The 12579-nt window shown below is 41.2% G+C and overlaps 1 protein-coding gene across 1 annotated transcript; it reads left to right on the top strand.

Annotated features, from left to right (window-relative positions):
• Positions 1-5517: 5517 nt before the first annotated feature.
• Positions 5518-11149, top strand: LOC115370470 (transmembrane 4 L6 family member 5). The gene is made up of 6 exons (XM_030067496.1): positions 5518-5565; positions 7440-7616; positions 8805-8873; positions 9505-9659; positions 10484-10676; positions 11093-11149. The coding sequence occupies exons 1-6, from the start codon at positions 5518-5520 to the stop codon at positions 11111-11113; spliced, it is 663 nt and encodes a 220-aa protein (XP_029923356.1). The 3' UTR covers positions 11114-11149.
• The last annotated feature ends 1430 nt before the right edge of the window (positions 11150-12579 follow it).

The following is a 12579-nucleotide window of genomic DNA, read 5'->3' as shown; positions in this document are numbered from 1 at the left end:
GTCAAACTGGACGTCGCTGTATAAAATGACCTCTAGTGACCTCTAGGAGAATCACAGCCTCATCAAACTTTACAGACACAAACTAGAAGAGAATTCAAAAAACAAACATCACAATAAATCGTAATATCGAAGTGCAATACTCTCAATAGATGCCGAATCAGCACCAAATTATCATGATCGTATCGAATCAGGAGACTAATTTCCGGGTCATTTTCTTGTGTCATCTTATTAATTACCTGCAGATTTTGGGGTCGCCTCTCGTTAAGTTGCTTGTTGCCTTTTCTCCTGTGTTTTTGAAAGAAACCAGTGTGCTACGTGCCAGGAGGAGAGCTGCTCAGCCTGGGGCTTAAGGACAGACGTTTCTGGAAGATTGTAGTAGCTGTCTAATAACTCCCACCAACATAATAAGCCATTAACGTAATAATTTGCACTGTATAACGTAATAATGCAGGTAACATAATAAATTCTCTGCAAAGACATAATGATAAACAAATAATAAAATATACTAACTAAACTGATAATGTAATAGTCAAATTTCAACACACAGCTGTGACCCGATCACAGAATTGCTATTAAAAATAATAACAGTCAAAATACAATAGATAACTTAATCCATTCACAGATGTTAATGCAACTGTTGAACTCCCATTTTATGTAATCACTTTTAAGTTAGCAGGAAAAAAAAACATTACATGAATGTTAGGTACCTTTTTACATTTGCAGGAAATTTATTACATCAACTGGATTTTTAAGTTATACAGAGCAAATTATTAATACATTAATGGTTTGTTACGTTGGTGGAAGTTACATTGACTGTTGCAACAAGGATATTCAGTGGAGGACCAAAAAATTGTGTGTGTGTGTGTGTGTGTGTGTGTGTGTGTGTGTCAGGTGAGGCTTGGTCACAGCATGAGGCGCTGAGTCATGAGGAAACTGGCCGCAGCAGCACAGCACTGAAATCTCTGACGTGACGTAAACGCCTCGCTGTTAAGATTTCTTAAAACTGAATTCAGTTTAAAAAAAAAAATAATAATAAAAACCACAAAGCTGCTGTTCCACTTTTGTTTTAGTTGGAAGCTTCCCGCCTACACTGCAGGGGAAAATAATAGTAATGAGCGCGGGAGGAGGGGGTAATATTCCTGAGATTAAATTCATACATTTTAGAGGAAAGAAAACAGATACTCTTTGAGATTAAAGTGGTAAATATACAAAAAAAGACTCACAAACTTATGAAAGAAAAACTTGAAAATTCTGAGATTATAAAGTCACAAATTTGTGAGAAAAAACTCAGAATTTCTGAGATTAAAGACGCAAAGTTTTGAGAGGAAAATCTGAAAATTGGTGTGTTTTCTTCTGAATCGGCCCAAGTCACAGCAACGTCTCTTCAAAGTCCAGATGCTGAGGAGAAGATTGTGATTCGAATAAAACCACTAAAAGAATTTGCATCATAAATAAACTCAACTGTCTTCTTACAGAGAACATGATGACCACTTTAATAATAATTATAATACCAAGTTATAATAATACTCAGTTGGACGTATTCAGCAGAGACACGTCACTGTTTTTTAACTTTAATAATCAAAATAATATTGGCTAACGGTGAGCAGTCAGTTACTGGGAGGCTTGGTGTGAGGCGTTGAGGGCAGCGTGGGAAACTGTGGAAACAGGAACCCGGCGGGGTCAGTCTGTTGGTAATCTGCTCAGAGGAAGTTTCGTCAGCCATGATGGGTCACCGTGGTTTCCTCCCGGTCATGTGACTCTGAGCGGCTGGATGCTGACACCTGACCCCCGGCTCGCCAAGTTGAACCCAGGCCTCGCGGTGTGTTTGTGTCCAGCTCGGGAAACTCCCTCCCATGTCATCCCATCAGTCCTGGTTTGGTTTTGAGCCTCAGATCAGACGGTGTGTCCATTTGTACTGAGTAATGCTGTCTGGAAGTCTCATGTCACTCTAAAAGTCCCACATCGTTCTGTTTTCATGGTTTTGTTTTCGAAAGCTGCTGTAGTTCAGGATCCAGCGACATGCAACTCATCTGGAGGACAGACGGGGCGATGCTGCTGGACAGGAGGCGCCTGCTGACACGTTTTACATGCAACCAGGTGCAAAGAACAAAGTAAAGAGCCTGATCTACAGCTGTGATGTTAGTTACACAAACACACAGTGCTATACTGGTTATACTGGTTTTATACCACAGCTACAATTTTGTAACAACAATATTTTATTTCTCTCAAATAAAACGGTGAAATAAAGGTGCGATTACCGGAAAAGTAGTTCCCCAAATTAAAACTTGAACCAATCTGAGGGGTCGCCTGTTTACAGAACAACATGCAACGTCACAATTTTACAATGTCACATCTGTTCAGTGTCAGTCTCAGCATCAAACCCGCGGTCACCAAACAACATCTCCAGGGTGTGTATTTTCAGACCAATGGCGTGACACCGAGGCTCCTGTGTTGTTGTAGCGTACCCTCTCGACCAATCAGATTGCTTGAACAAACATCTGTTGTATAATTAACTTTTCCTGCTGATTGGCCACAGGGGGGTGTAGCGGTGGGTGTGATTAACATCCAACATGTGGAACTGGCAGATGCCATGGCAGCTGCATGGTGCTGGCGGAGGGATATGCTCTACTGAGAAGAGGGGTCTAGTTTATGACTTCTTCCTGCAGCGCGCCAACACTCGACCTGAGTGACTCTGCAGGGAGCAGTTCCATTTCAGCACGCTGGTGACATCAGCCCTGACAGCCGACCGAGTCACATGCAGAGATGTTAGTGATGACGCAGCGGCCGTGTCACCAACCCACGATGCACTTCAGCTAAATGAGTCCTCAGTGAAACGTGTGGCAGCAGCTGTACTGAGAGGAAATTAGTTTAGCAGGGTAAAAAGTATCATGAGCAACCGGACGAGCTAATGACTAAACCCTCTGAGCGAGTTCACATACAAGCTTTTCTTCACAGCGAGGAGACACTTTGCTTTGTCAGGCGCTTCACATCAACTCCTCCGGTCACACACCAGCAGCTCGGCAAGGCAGGCTTATCCGTCACACACAGGGCACTTCAAAGGCCTTTACGTAACATTTATGACAATTAAATAAAAGTTATAAAAAATATATAATAAATCAAATTAGCACATTTTATACTAAGTTATGTTTTTAAAGCAGAGGCAGTTGAAAGTGACTGAGCAGCAAACAGCAGCTCTGAAGTCAGTGCTGCGGTCTAACCCTTACCTGGAAAATCCTCCATTATAGCAGCAACCCACCAAGGTGTGACACACCTGGCTTTTAAAGAGGATGGGAGACGGCGCTCTGATTGGTTCACTGCATATTACGCCCAAAACACAGCCAGGATTAATGAAGAGACTCAGTACAAGCCTTTAGAACCAGGAGCCTGGAGCAGCTCAGCCTTTTTTCCAGCGTTCAAACAGCAGAAATGGACTCGGCCACGCCCTGAATGAGCTGCACCGTGCTCTCTTTACTGTAACCAAGACAGGACTGAAGTCAGGGGGAAACAATGATGACATCTTCTCTGTTTATCCTGCTGCTAAGATATTATTCAGCTTTATTTGTGTTGGGTCGGGGTGTCCTTCAGGTTCAAGGGTATGTACTGTGTGATTTTGGGCAGTCCAAAACGAAACATGACCAACCTGCAAGGAACATGATGATATCTTTGGTCATGGGTCACTATGCGACCGCTGCTACAACCTACATCGGCCAACCAACCAATAGGAATGCAGTATGAAATGACTCACCAATCAAGACTACACCAGCGCTAAACCTATTTATGGAGGTAAAATGAGCAAAATGTTTGGGATTCCAGCAAAGAAGAAAATGAGTGGGTGCACATCCTCCTCCTCCTCTTCTTCTTTGGATTTTTGTCCAAACACATTAATACTACTTCATATTAATAATTAATGTTAGTACATTAATGCCACTATTGCAAGAACTTTATTCTTGCTAAGCTTCATTGTTTACCACTGCAGCGGTGCAGCTGGATCACGTATGCTGATGACGTTCCCTTCTATGTTGATTAGTGTGGTAGCCAATAAGATTGAGCCGTGTGATCTTCGTACAGTCAACATACATCAAACTTGATGTCATAGCAAAGTTTATTAGATCACAGAGTGGCTTGCAACAAACTCGTAATAATGCTGAAATCTCAGTCTGTCGGCGGCATTAGAGACGTCTCTTAAGATCATTTTATTTTCATTTTTTATTTTATTTAAAGGCCTTTAGGAGCAAAAAATCAGACCCAAATGGTGACAGAATGAGTCAGAAAAAGAGAAGCTGAAATTTGTCTCATGAGAGCAGAATGATCAGCAGATAAGCAACAGATTTCTTTCTTTGGGAACGCATTTAACATTAAACATAGTTAACGTACGTGAAAATAAATTAAAATAAAATAAATGTATTGTGTTTTGCAGGCTGATAACTTCTGTGTCCAGCGGCTGGAGGCAGAGATGAAATCTGTGATGAAACATGGTGATTCACACCGCCCACCGAGGTTAAAATAACACGCACACTTTTAGAACGACTGAAAATAGAGACAAAAGATGAAGTGAGACGAGCAGAAGTGCAGCAGCAGCCGGGCTCCCTGTCTCATGTTCACGCACAGACCTGCATTTAATAAACACGACCTCCTCTGCTTTTTACCATCCATGGTCATTTCAGCAAAGGAATGGTTGTTTCAGACAACCTTTCCTCCAGCTGACCTCTGACCTTTGACTTCCCACTGCTGGTTGCTTGTAATATTGACACAACTAACCACAAAATCAACAAGTCTTACATCATTATACGAGCAAAACAGTGCATTAGAGAAATGTACAGTATGAATTACAAATCAGCCTCACACACACAGGCCCAACATCACTGCACCGATCCAGACCAGTGCTGCCGTCTCGCTGTGAAATCATCATTACATCTGTTTAAGTATCGTATGTTAATGTAGAATTAAGATCTATAAACTCAAACCGACGTGTGTGGAGATTTAAATAATCAATGAACACCGCTGTGCATCGTGGGTAAACACACACTCTGTCAATGGGGAGACGCAGGAAGCGTCTCTGAAGGATTTAATAAACTCAGAAAGATTTTTTCTCACCCACCTGCAACCCATCCGATATTAATCAAAATGTCAATTTTTATAACGAGAGCTGGACTCACAGATGTAACTGCAACCAGCGCATCACGCAGCCTCTGCATGAGTGAGATATGATAAGGTAAGAATACACCAAAGTTTATTGAGATTATTGGCAGGGCTGCTGCTGAGTGTATTGTGATTATGAAACACATGCTCTGTTAAAGAAACAGGGAAAAGAGACCAAATTCAACAAATAATATGTTGGTGATCATACTCTGAACATTGTTTTGCCTGTGAAAATACTGTAACACTCCGCCCTTTTTGACTTAGATTTGCTGCCAATAAGCAGATTAATTAACTGTCCACTGCAGAGAGAGACAGGAGAGGCGGGGCAGGGAAAGGACGAGCTGCAGCAGAGGGCCTGAGGGTGGATTTGAACCCGGGATGCTGCGCTCACGACTCAGCCTTGATGACAGGTACGCGCTCTACCAGGTGAGCTGCCAGGTAAATGTCCCCATAAATGTCCAGATGAAACTCAAACGCCCATGGGGGTAAAAGAAATCCCCCCTGAAAAAGCAAAACTGGAGCAGAAAAACAGCTCTGCACTGCAAAAAGAAAAACTCAGTGAAATCTCTGTTGAGGGGGAACGTGCATCCTGATGCTGTAGCTGCAGGTTTTGCTCTCCTTTTGCCGTCTTTTCAGTTCAGTTCAGTTTTGAATTAAATCTTCAAACTAAGACGTCAGCATTTTACCTTCACTGGTAACAAACTAATCTTCCCTCCCCGCCTCAGACCTTCCTTCCATTTTGAAACATCCCCTCCTCTGCTCTCTGGCCCTGGCCCCCTCACAGGAACCACCAACAGGCACTGACCTGACCAGTTTTGAAGCAGTTTTTCTGAAGGAAGTTCCTTATAATTTGTTGTTTAAGTGGAACTCTTACTTCTAAGAATGGATGGAAATCTTAGTTTTTGGTTTCATCTTGTGTTTTTGTGGAAATGTGACTCATGGATTTCTGTTCAGGGGAACACTGTGAGGTTCTCCTATAGAACAGATTTCTCCTAAATCCCTTCAGCAGCAGCAGCCGTGGCAGTGGAGGCATTTCAGTGTCGGTGTGTGTATGCTTATTAATGTCCAGTGTGAGGTGATGCAGCGGTGTGTCTAAATCTTTCCACGGGTTTGTTTGCCTTGGTGTGTTTGTTTCTTCCATATAAGGCGGTGGGCGGTGCCATAAGGTCTGTGTGTCAGGACTGGATATAAACACACACCAGGGTTCTCGTCTGCCATCACTCTGCCTCCGACTCTGGACTTGTGTGACATCAGCACCGCCCAGCGAGGTCAGTAACACACACTGCGACACACACTCAGTGTCCACCTGACAGCAGCTCTGCCATCAATTCTACCTTTTAACAAAGTTTATAATGTTCAGTTTGTGTTGACATTGTGGAGAATGTCTCAGTTTAATTCTGTGTTTATTACTGAGGTTGTAGTTTGCAGAGGTCTTGTACTGCACTACATTATACTGAGAGGTGTTTCTGATTTTTTGTCCTCCCTATTTATATACATGAGTGGGAACAGAATATTGGAAACAGCTCTCAGTAAAATGTAGTTCAGTCCAACAGCAGCACTAACTATGAGCTTAAATCTTAAATCTTTTTTTTCACCAGAATTAATCTCTCTTTATTTCTCTTCCAAATTACAAAATTGAATAATATATATATATATTTTAATTTTGTATTGTAACTCCTTTTTCCTATGCAGAAGCATATTTGGTTCTTTTAAAACATTTATTTCATTTTTTTTGGGGGGGTAGATTTTTTTTTTAATTTTTTAAAATTTTGTTAACAAAATCATATATATATATATATATATATATATATATATATATATATATATATATATATATATATATATATATGTCCAGAGGTCAAGCAGCAGCTCTGTGTTTGTTTGTTTGTTGTTTGTTTCTGATCTTTTATAGCTGCACCGGCACAAGTGTCAGTTTTTGTCATTTTATATTATTGGATCAAATAACGGCATGCAGATCAATCTGATAATGTTCATGTTTTATTTTATTTTTTATTTTGTTACATGCATTTATTTTTCAGCGCCTCAAAATAAATCAAAGCTCTTGTTTATAATTACCTCATTAAAAACTTCCTTATTAACATTATTATACTTAATTAAACCTCATCAAGACCTTTTTAATTGTTAATAATCTGCCTATTAAACTATTTCAACAAGCTTCTGTTTTTTTAATAGGCTCATTAATAACCTCATTAAACCTTATTGTTATTGTTATTGTTATTGTTATTGGGGCCGGGTGGGGGTCATGTGACTGCGGAAGCTGATGAGACTCTCACCGGCAGATGTGTGTGTCGGGCTGCCTGCGCTGTGTCGGCCTCATGCTCGTTCCTCTGGCCGTCGTCTGCATGCTTGCCAATGTCCTGCTGCTACTTCCTGGTCTGCAGGTCCACTTCCTGTTGGAAGGTCACGTGACCCGCGAGGCCACCTGGGCCACGGGGCTGTGGGGCTCTGGCTTACTGGTGAGGGCTGACTGTGTGTGTGCGTGTGTGTGTGTGTGTGTGGGTGGGTGGGTGGGTTTGTGGGTGTGTGTGTGTGTGTGTGTGTGTGTGACTCATGTTCCTCAAGCCGTCTGTATTTTGGTGTTTTGTCATGCGCTGAGTTTTATGATTTTCTGAAGTTCAAGTCAGACTGAGCGTCTCTCTGCTGGGAATCTAACCACTACAACCTGCAGTACAAGTACGAGTACTGTTCCTCTGCTGGTATTTGACTGCAGTAGAAGTAGAAGTACTGCTCCTCTGCTGGTATTTGACTGCAGTAGAAGTAGAAGTACTGTTCCTCTGCTGGTATTTGACTGCAGTAGAAGTAGAAGTACTGTTCCTCTGCTGGTATGTGACTGCAGTAGAAGTAGAAGTACTGTTCCTCTGCTGGTATTTGACTCCAGTAGAAGTAGAAGTACTGTTCCTCTGCTGGTATCTGACTGCAGTAGAAGTAGAAGTACTGTTCCTGTGCTGGTATCTGACTGCAGTAGAAGTAGAAGTAGTGTTCCTCTGCTGGTATTTGACTCCAGTAGAAGTAGAAGTACTGTTCCTCTGCTGGTATTTGACTCCAGTAGAAGTAGAAGTACTGTTCCTCTGCTGGTATCTGACTGCAGTAGAAGTAGAAGTAGTGCAGTAAAAATCTCCTGCAGTCAAAGTCCAAAGTGTCTCATCTCAAATGTCCTGGCAGTAAAAGTGACTGAGCTCCTTTTTCCAAACAGTAACTGTGTTAGCTGGGATCTTTTCCATGCAGTTAGAAAAGGAGGAGAGAACACGCTGCACACTACATGCTTTTAAAGGGACATTACACTCAACTGAAGTAAGGACCCTGTAGACTCAACTGGCACATGTGGAGTAAACACATCATGTGATCGTTGAGTCTACACGGTTCTCATTGTCCACACTTATTCCCCATTTTTTGGCCAGTTGAGTCTAAACGGTCCTCGCTGCAGTTTTTCATGGTGCAGCTTTTATTGTGAAATTTGGGAAACGACAAAAAGCAGACGCAACAAAGTAGAAGCAGATATCGACCCAGGAGCTTTAAATCGTGGAAAAATGGAGTTTAACCTGTAACCCCGCAGTGCTGGTGCCTTGCTCACTGGTGTGTGTGTGTGTGTGTGTGTGTGTGTGTGTGTGTGCGCGTGTGTGTGTGTGTGCGTGTGTGTGTTGCAGGTCCTGCTGGGAGCCAGAGCGTTTGTGGGCAGCAGCAAAACAAGAGGCTGCTGGACTTTCAGGACTAAGGTCAGTCTGCAAGAGCAGATACACAGATAGATAGATAGATAGATAGATAGATAGATAGATCAAAACACTGTCATTGTTGATTAATCAAGTATTTCTCTGATTCCTTATTTAGTGTATAAAGTGTGAAAAAAGAGACACTGTCGGGAGGAAAACACAGGAGAACAACTCGTTTTCAGGGGTTTTTTTTTTGGTAAATTTATGACTTTATCATATCAGAATTTTTAATTTTTTTTCATAAATTTGTGAGTTTTTTTCTCATAAATTTACCAATTTTTAATTTTGGAAATTCTGAGTTTTTCTGTGGGAATATTACCAGCACTCTCCCCCGGCTGCAGTGGCCCTGATACGCCGTCATGTTTTTGAGTGATTTACGTTCCTGCATCTTATTCCTCTACAGAGAGCAAACAGTACTTATCATAGAGATGAATGATTATGTATTACGGTAATTCACATTTTCACCATCATAAATATCTAACCAAGTGATTTGTATTATTATATATGTTTCTATGTTATGTAAGAGTTTCAAATGCCTTGTCAGCTGCCTCTGATGAACAGCCGTTAACCTGGGACTGTATGTGTGTGTGTGTGTGTGTGTGTGTGTGTGTGTGTCTGTGTGTGTGTGTGTATCCAGATGCTGAGTCAGCTGGTGTATTCCTGTGTGTGTGTGCTGGCTGCTGGCTTCTGCAGTCTGGTCAGCGGCACCGGCCTGGTGAACGGCCCACTCTGCCTGCACAACACCAGCTCCGGCCCAGCCTGGGGCGTCCCGTTCAAAACCACCGGGGACGGGTAAGAACCGGGGGCAGACAGGCCCCCCCTTGTGCGGCTCAAGCAGCATTAAAAACCATCAGCAGGTTCATTTAGAGACTTTAAGTGATTAAGTTCTGACATGGGAGCGCACAGGACATAAAAATTGATGAAATGATGAATTTGGACGGGACAAGATAATCTGGTAATTATTACATGGCCTCCCCCGTCAAACTAATCCCGTCCTCTTAGGGCTTAATCTGACCTTTAAATATTTAATTTCCTTGTGATTTTTATCCACAAAATTTTTTTTGTCTATTTTTGCTAGCTAATTTTCTGATAATTTTCATGAGTTTCGTTTTTTATTATTAATATAATACTGTCAATTAAAGATTTGTTAATTAAATCCACACTTTGTGTTTCTAATACTGTAAATTTTGACAGATTTTGTCCTTTATTACTAATAATGAGTATTGGTATCATCCCTAAAATAATCAATATCAGTCACTGGTAGAGATGATTTTCCACAGCTGGTAAAAAGTGTTCAGGGAATTTGGTCTTTTTTCCTATAAATTCTTCATCACAGATTTCACAAATTACATAACAACCACTCAATGAATATTTTATTATCTGACATTTATAAATGAGTAACAGCATATTGTGAATGTGCAGAAAAAAAGGCATGTCAAATAATATGAGAAAATAGAAAGAGACAAAATATATATCTTATGAAACAAAGGAAAATAAAAGAGAGTGATGTCATGTCAGTTACTCAGATATGAAGAGTTAAATGGACGGACATGAACAGAGCCCTCGCTGGCTCAGGACGGGGAGGTGCTGATGTTTGGTGTGTGGGTGTGTTTCAGGGGCCAGGTGTACCTGTTCGAGCGCTCGCTGTGGTCGTCCGTGTGCCTGCAGCCGGCAGGTGTGGTCCAGTGGAACGTGACTCTGTTCAGCGTCCTGGGAGGTGCCAGCGCCCTGCAGACGCTGCTCTGCACCGCCAACATCCTCAACACACTGCTGGGCCTCGTCCTGGGACCGGGCCTCCGCAGCAACAAGGTAAGAGGGGGACCAGTGTGTGTGTGTGTGTGTGTGTGTCTGTGTTTAAGAGAGAGAGATCTGTTAGTTAGAGTGACAGTTCAGATTCTTACCCATACAGTTTGTGTCTGCTACTCCATGTGAGAGTAACAGCTCCACCTCACTCGGGCCAAGTGTTTCAAACCAGTAAAACTGAAATGGAGGCTGAGTACAAGCCACAGGGTGCAGCGCGGTGTTTTTGTCTTTCTGTTAAACAAAATTAAAGACATTACGTAAATCAAAATGACCAAAACGATTAAAAAAAATTAGGAATATCAGCTCTGATAATTGTTTGATCCCTAGAAGAGACCAAGATCAGAGGTTTGGAAATAAATGTAAGCTGAAGGAATCAAACTTACCTGTCATTCCGTGTGTGTGTGTGTGTGTGTGTGTTACAGGTCAGTCCTGTTTCCGTCTGAGACGAGCAGCAGTGGATCCTGATGACAAAAAACATCACAATTTGTGAAAGAAGCTGAATATTTATGATGTAATGTTATTTAATGTATATATAGTCTTCTTTATTGTTTAAGCAGGTTTACACACACACACACACACACACACACAGAAAACCTGTGAAAACATCTTGAACTGAAGACTTTTCCTGCTGTTTTTACCATTTATTTATTTTGACTCTGAAAGTACTATTGCACTTAAACGCTGGGCTGCAGCGAGGGAGGAAAGCTGGATTTAGTAGTAAGGCCACAGGAAAACAAAAAGTGACACAAAATTAGTTTCTGTGCAAAATTAAACAAGACCAGCTGTCAGTGCTTCATGCAGGAGATGACAACATGTGTTTTTCCCATCTGAGTCTCAGATCCCAGTTTGCTCTCACACTTGGCCTTTTGGAATCATTTCAGTTCAGTTTGCCATTTAGACTCATCCTGCTGATCAATACCTGTGGTTGTCATGGCAATATCTATCAGAGGAACTAATCTGGATTATTATTCTAGCTCTGATTGATTTCTTGCTGCTCTCTCAGTGAGTGTGATGTCAGCTGAGCCTCCTCCTGACCGCACATCCCCAACATTTCATCTGTTCACCCCTGCTGGTTGTTAAATCGCTCTGTATTAAGGATCAAACACTAAAAATTAAAAAAAAAAAAAAAAAAAAACACTATACTATACTACACTATACTATACCCTTTTCCCAAAATACACATGACACACACATGAAAAACAAGCTCGAGTGGTCTGAGGAGAAGTTAATTATCTTCCTCCACCTTCAGCAGTGTGGGGACACATGGAGAAATGTGTTCAGCGGTTACAGCGCCACCATCTGACTTCTCCTCACACCAACTGCAGTTTTTAAAAAAAAAACAAACAAACAAAAAAAAACATTTCCAAATATGAGTGTAAATAATACTTACAATAATTGTTATTGGCCTTACTCCAGTATTAAGGCTGACCTGGAATTCCCTCTGCCCCGGTGTTTTACTCTTTACTTCACTGTTTGTCTTCTCGTTTGTCTTTGTTTTATTTTAATTTTCTTGTCTTTTTTTTTTTTTTTTAACTTAAAGGCCTATGGGGTGTTGTTCACTGTTTGACTGTTATGTGTCATGTATGTGTTTGTGGTTTCGTGTCTGTGAAAGACATAAAATGAGTGAAAGAAAGAAACCTCAGCTGTTGGTCCATAATCCAGTCTAAAGCTTTTTTTTTTTTTTTTTAATAAAAAAAAAAAAATCACAAGGTGTTCATCTGTTTTCTGGAATCTCAAATCAGTACAGTAAGAGTTTGATAAGAAGTAATAATTAAGTAATACCATGTAATTACCATTATTAACAATGGCTATAAGTGGGTAATATTAGACTGAAATTTACATTACAGGCTAATAAGGGGTCAAAAACAAAGTGTCATGATGGGGAAACACATTTAAAGATGGAAAACTG

The sequence above is a fragment of the Myripristis murdjan genome, chromosome 13, assembly GCF_902150065.1.
Source record: "Myripristis murdjan chromosome 13, fMyrMur1.1, whole genome shotgun sequence".
NCBI classification, from domain to species: Eukaryota; Metazoa; Chordata; class Actinopteri; order Holocentriformes; family Holocentridae; genus Myripristis; species Myripristis murdjan.
Note: the sequence above shows the minus strand (reverse complement) of the source record. Positions and strands in the feature narration are given on the sequence as shown.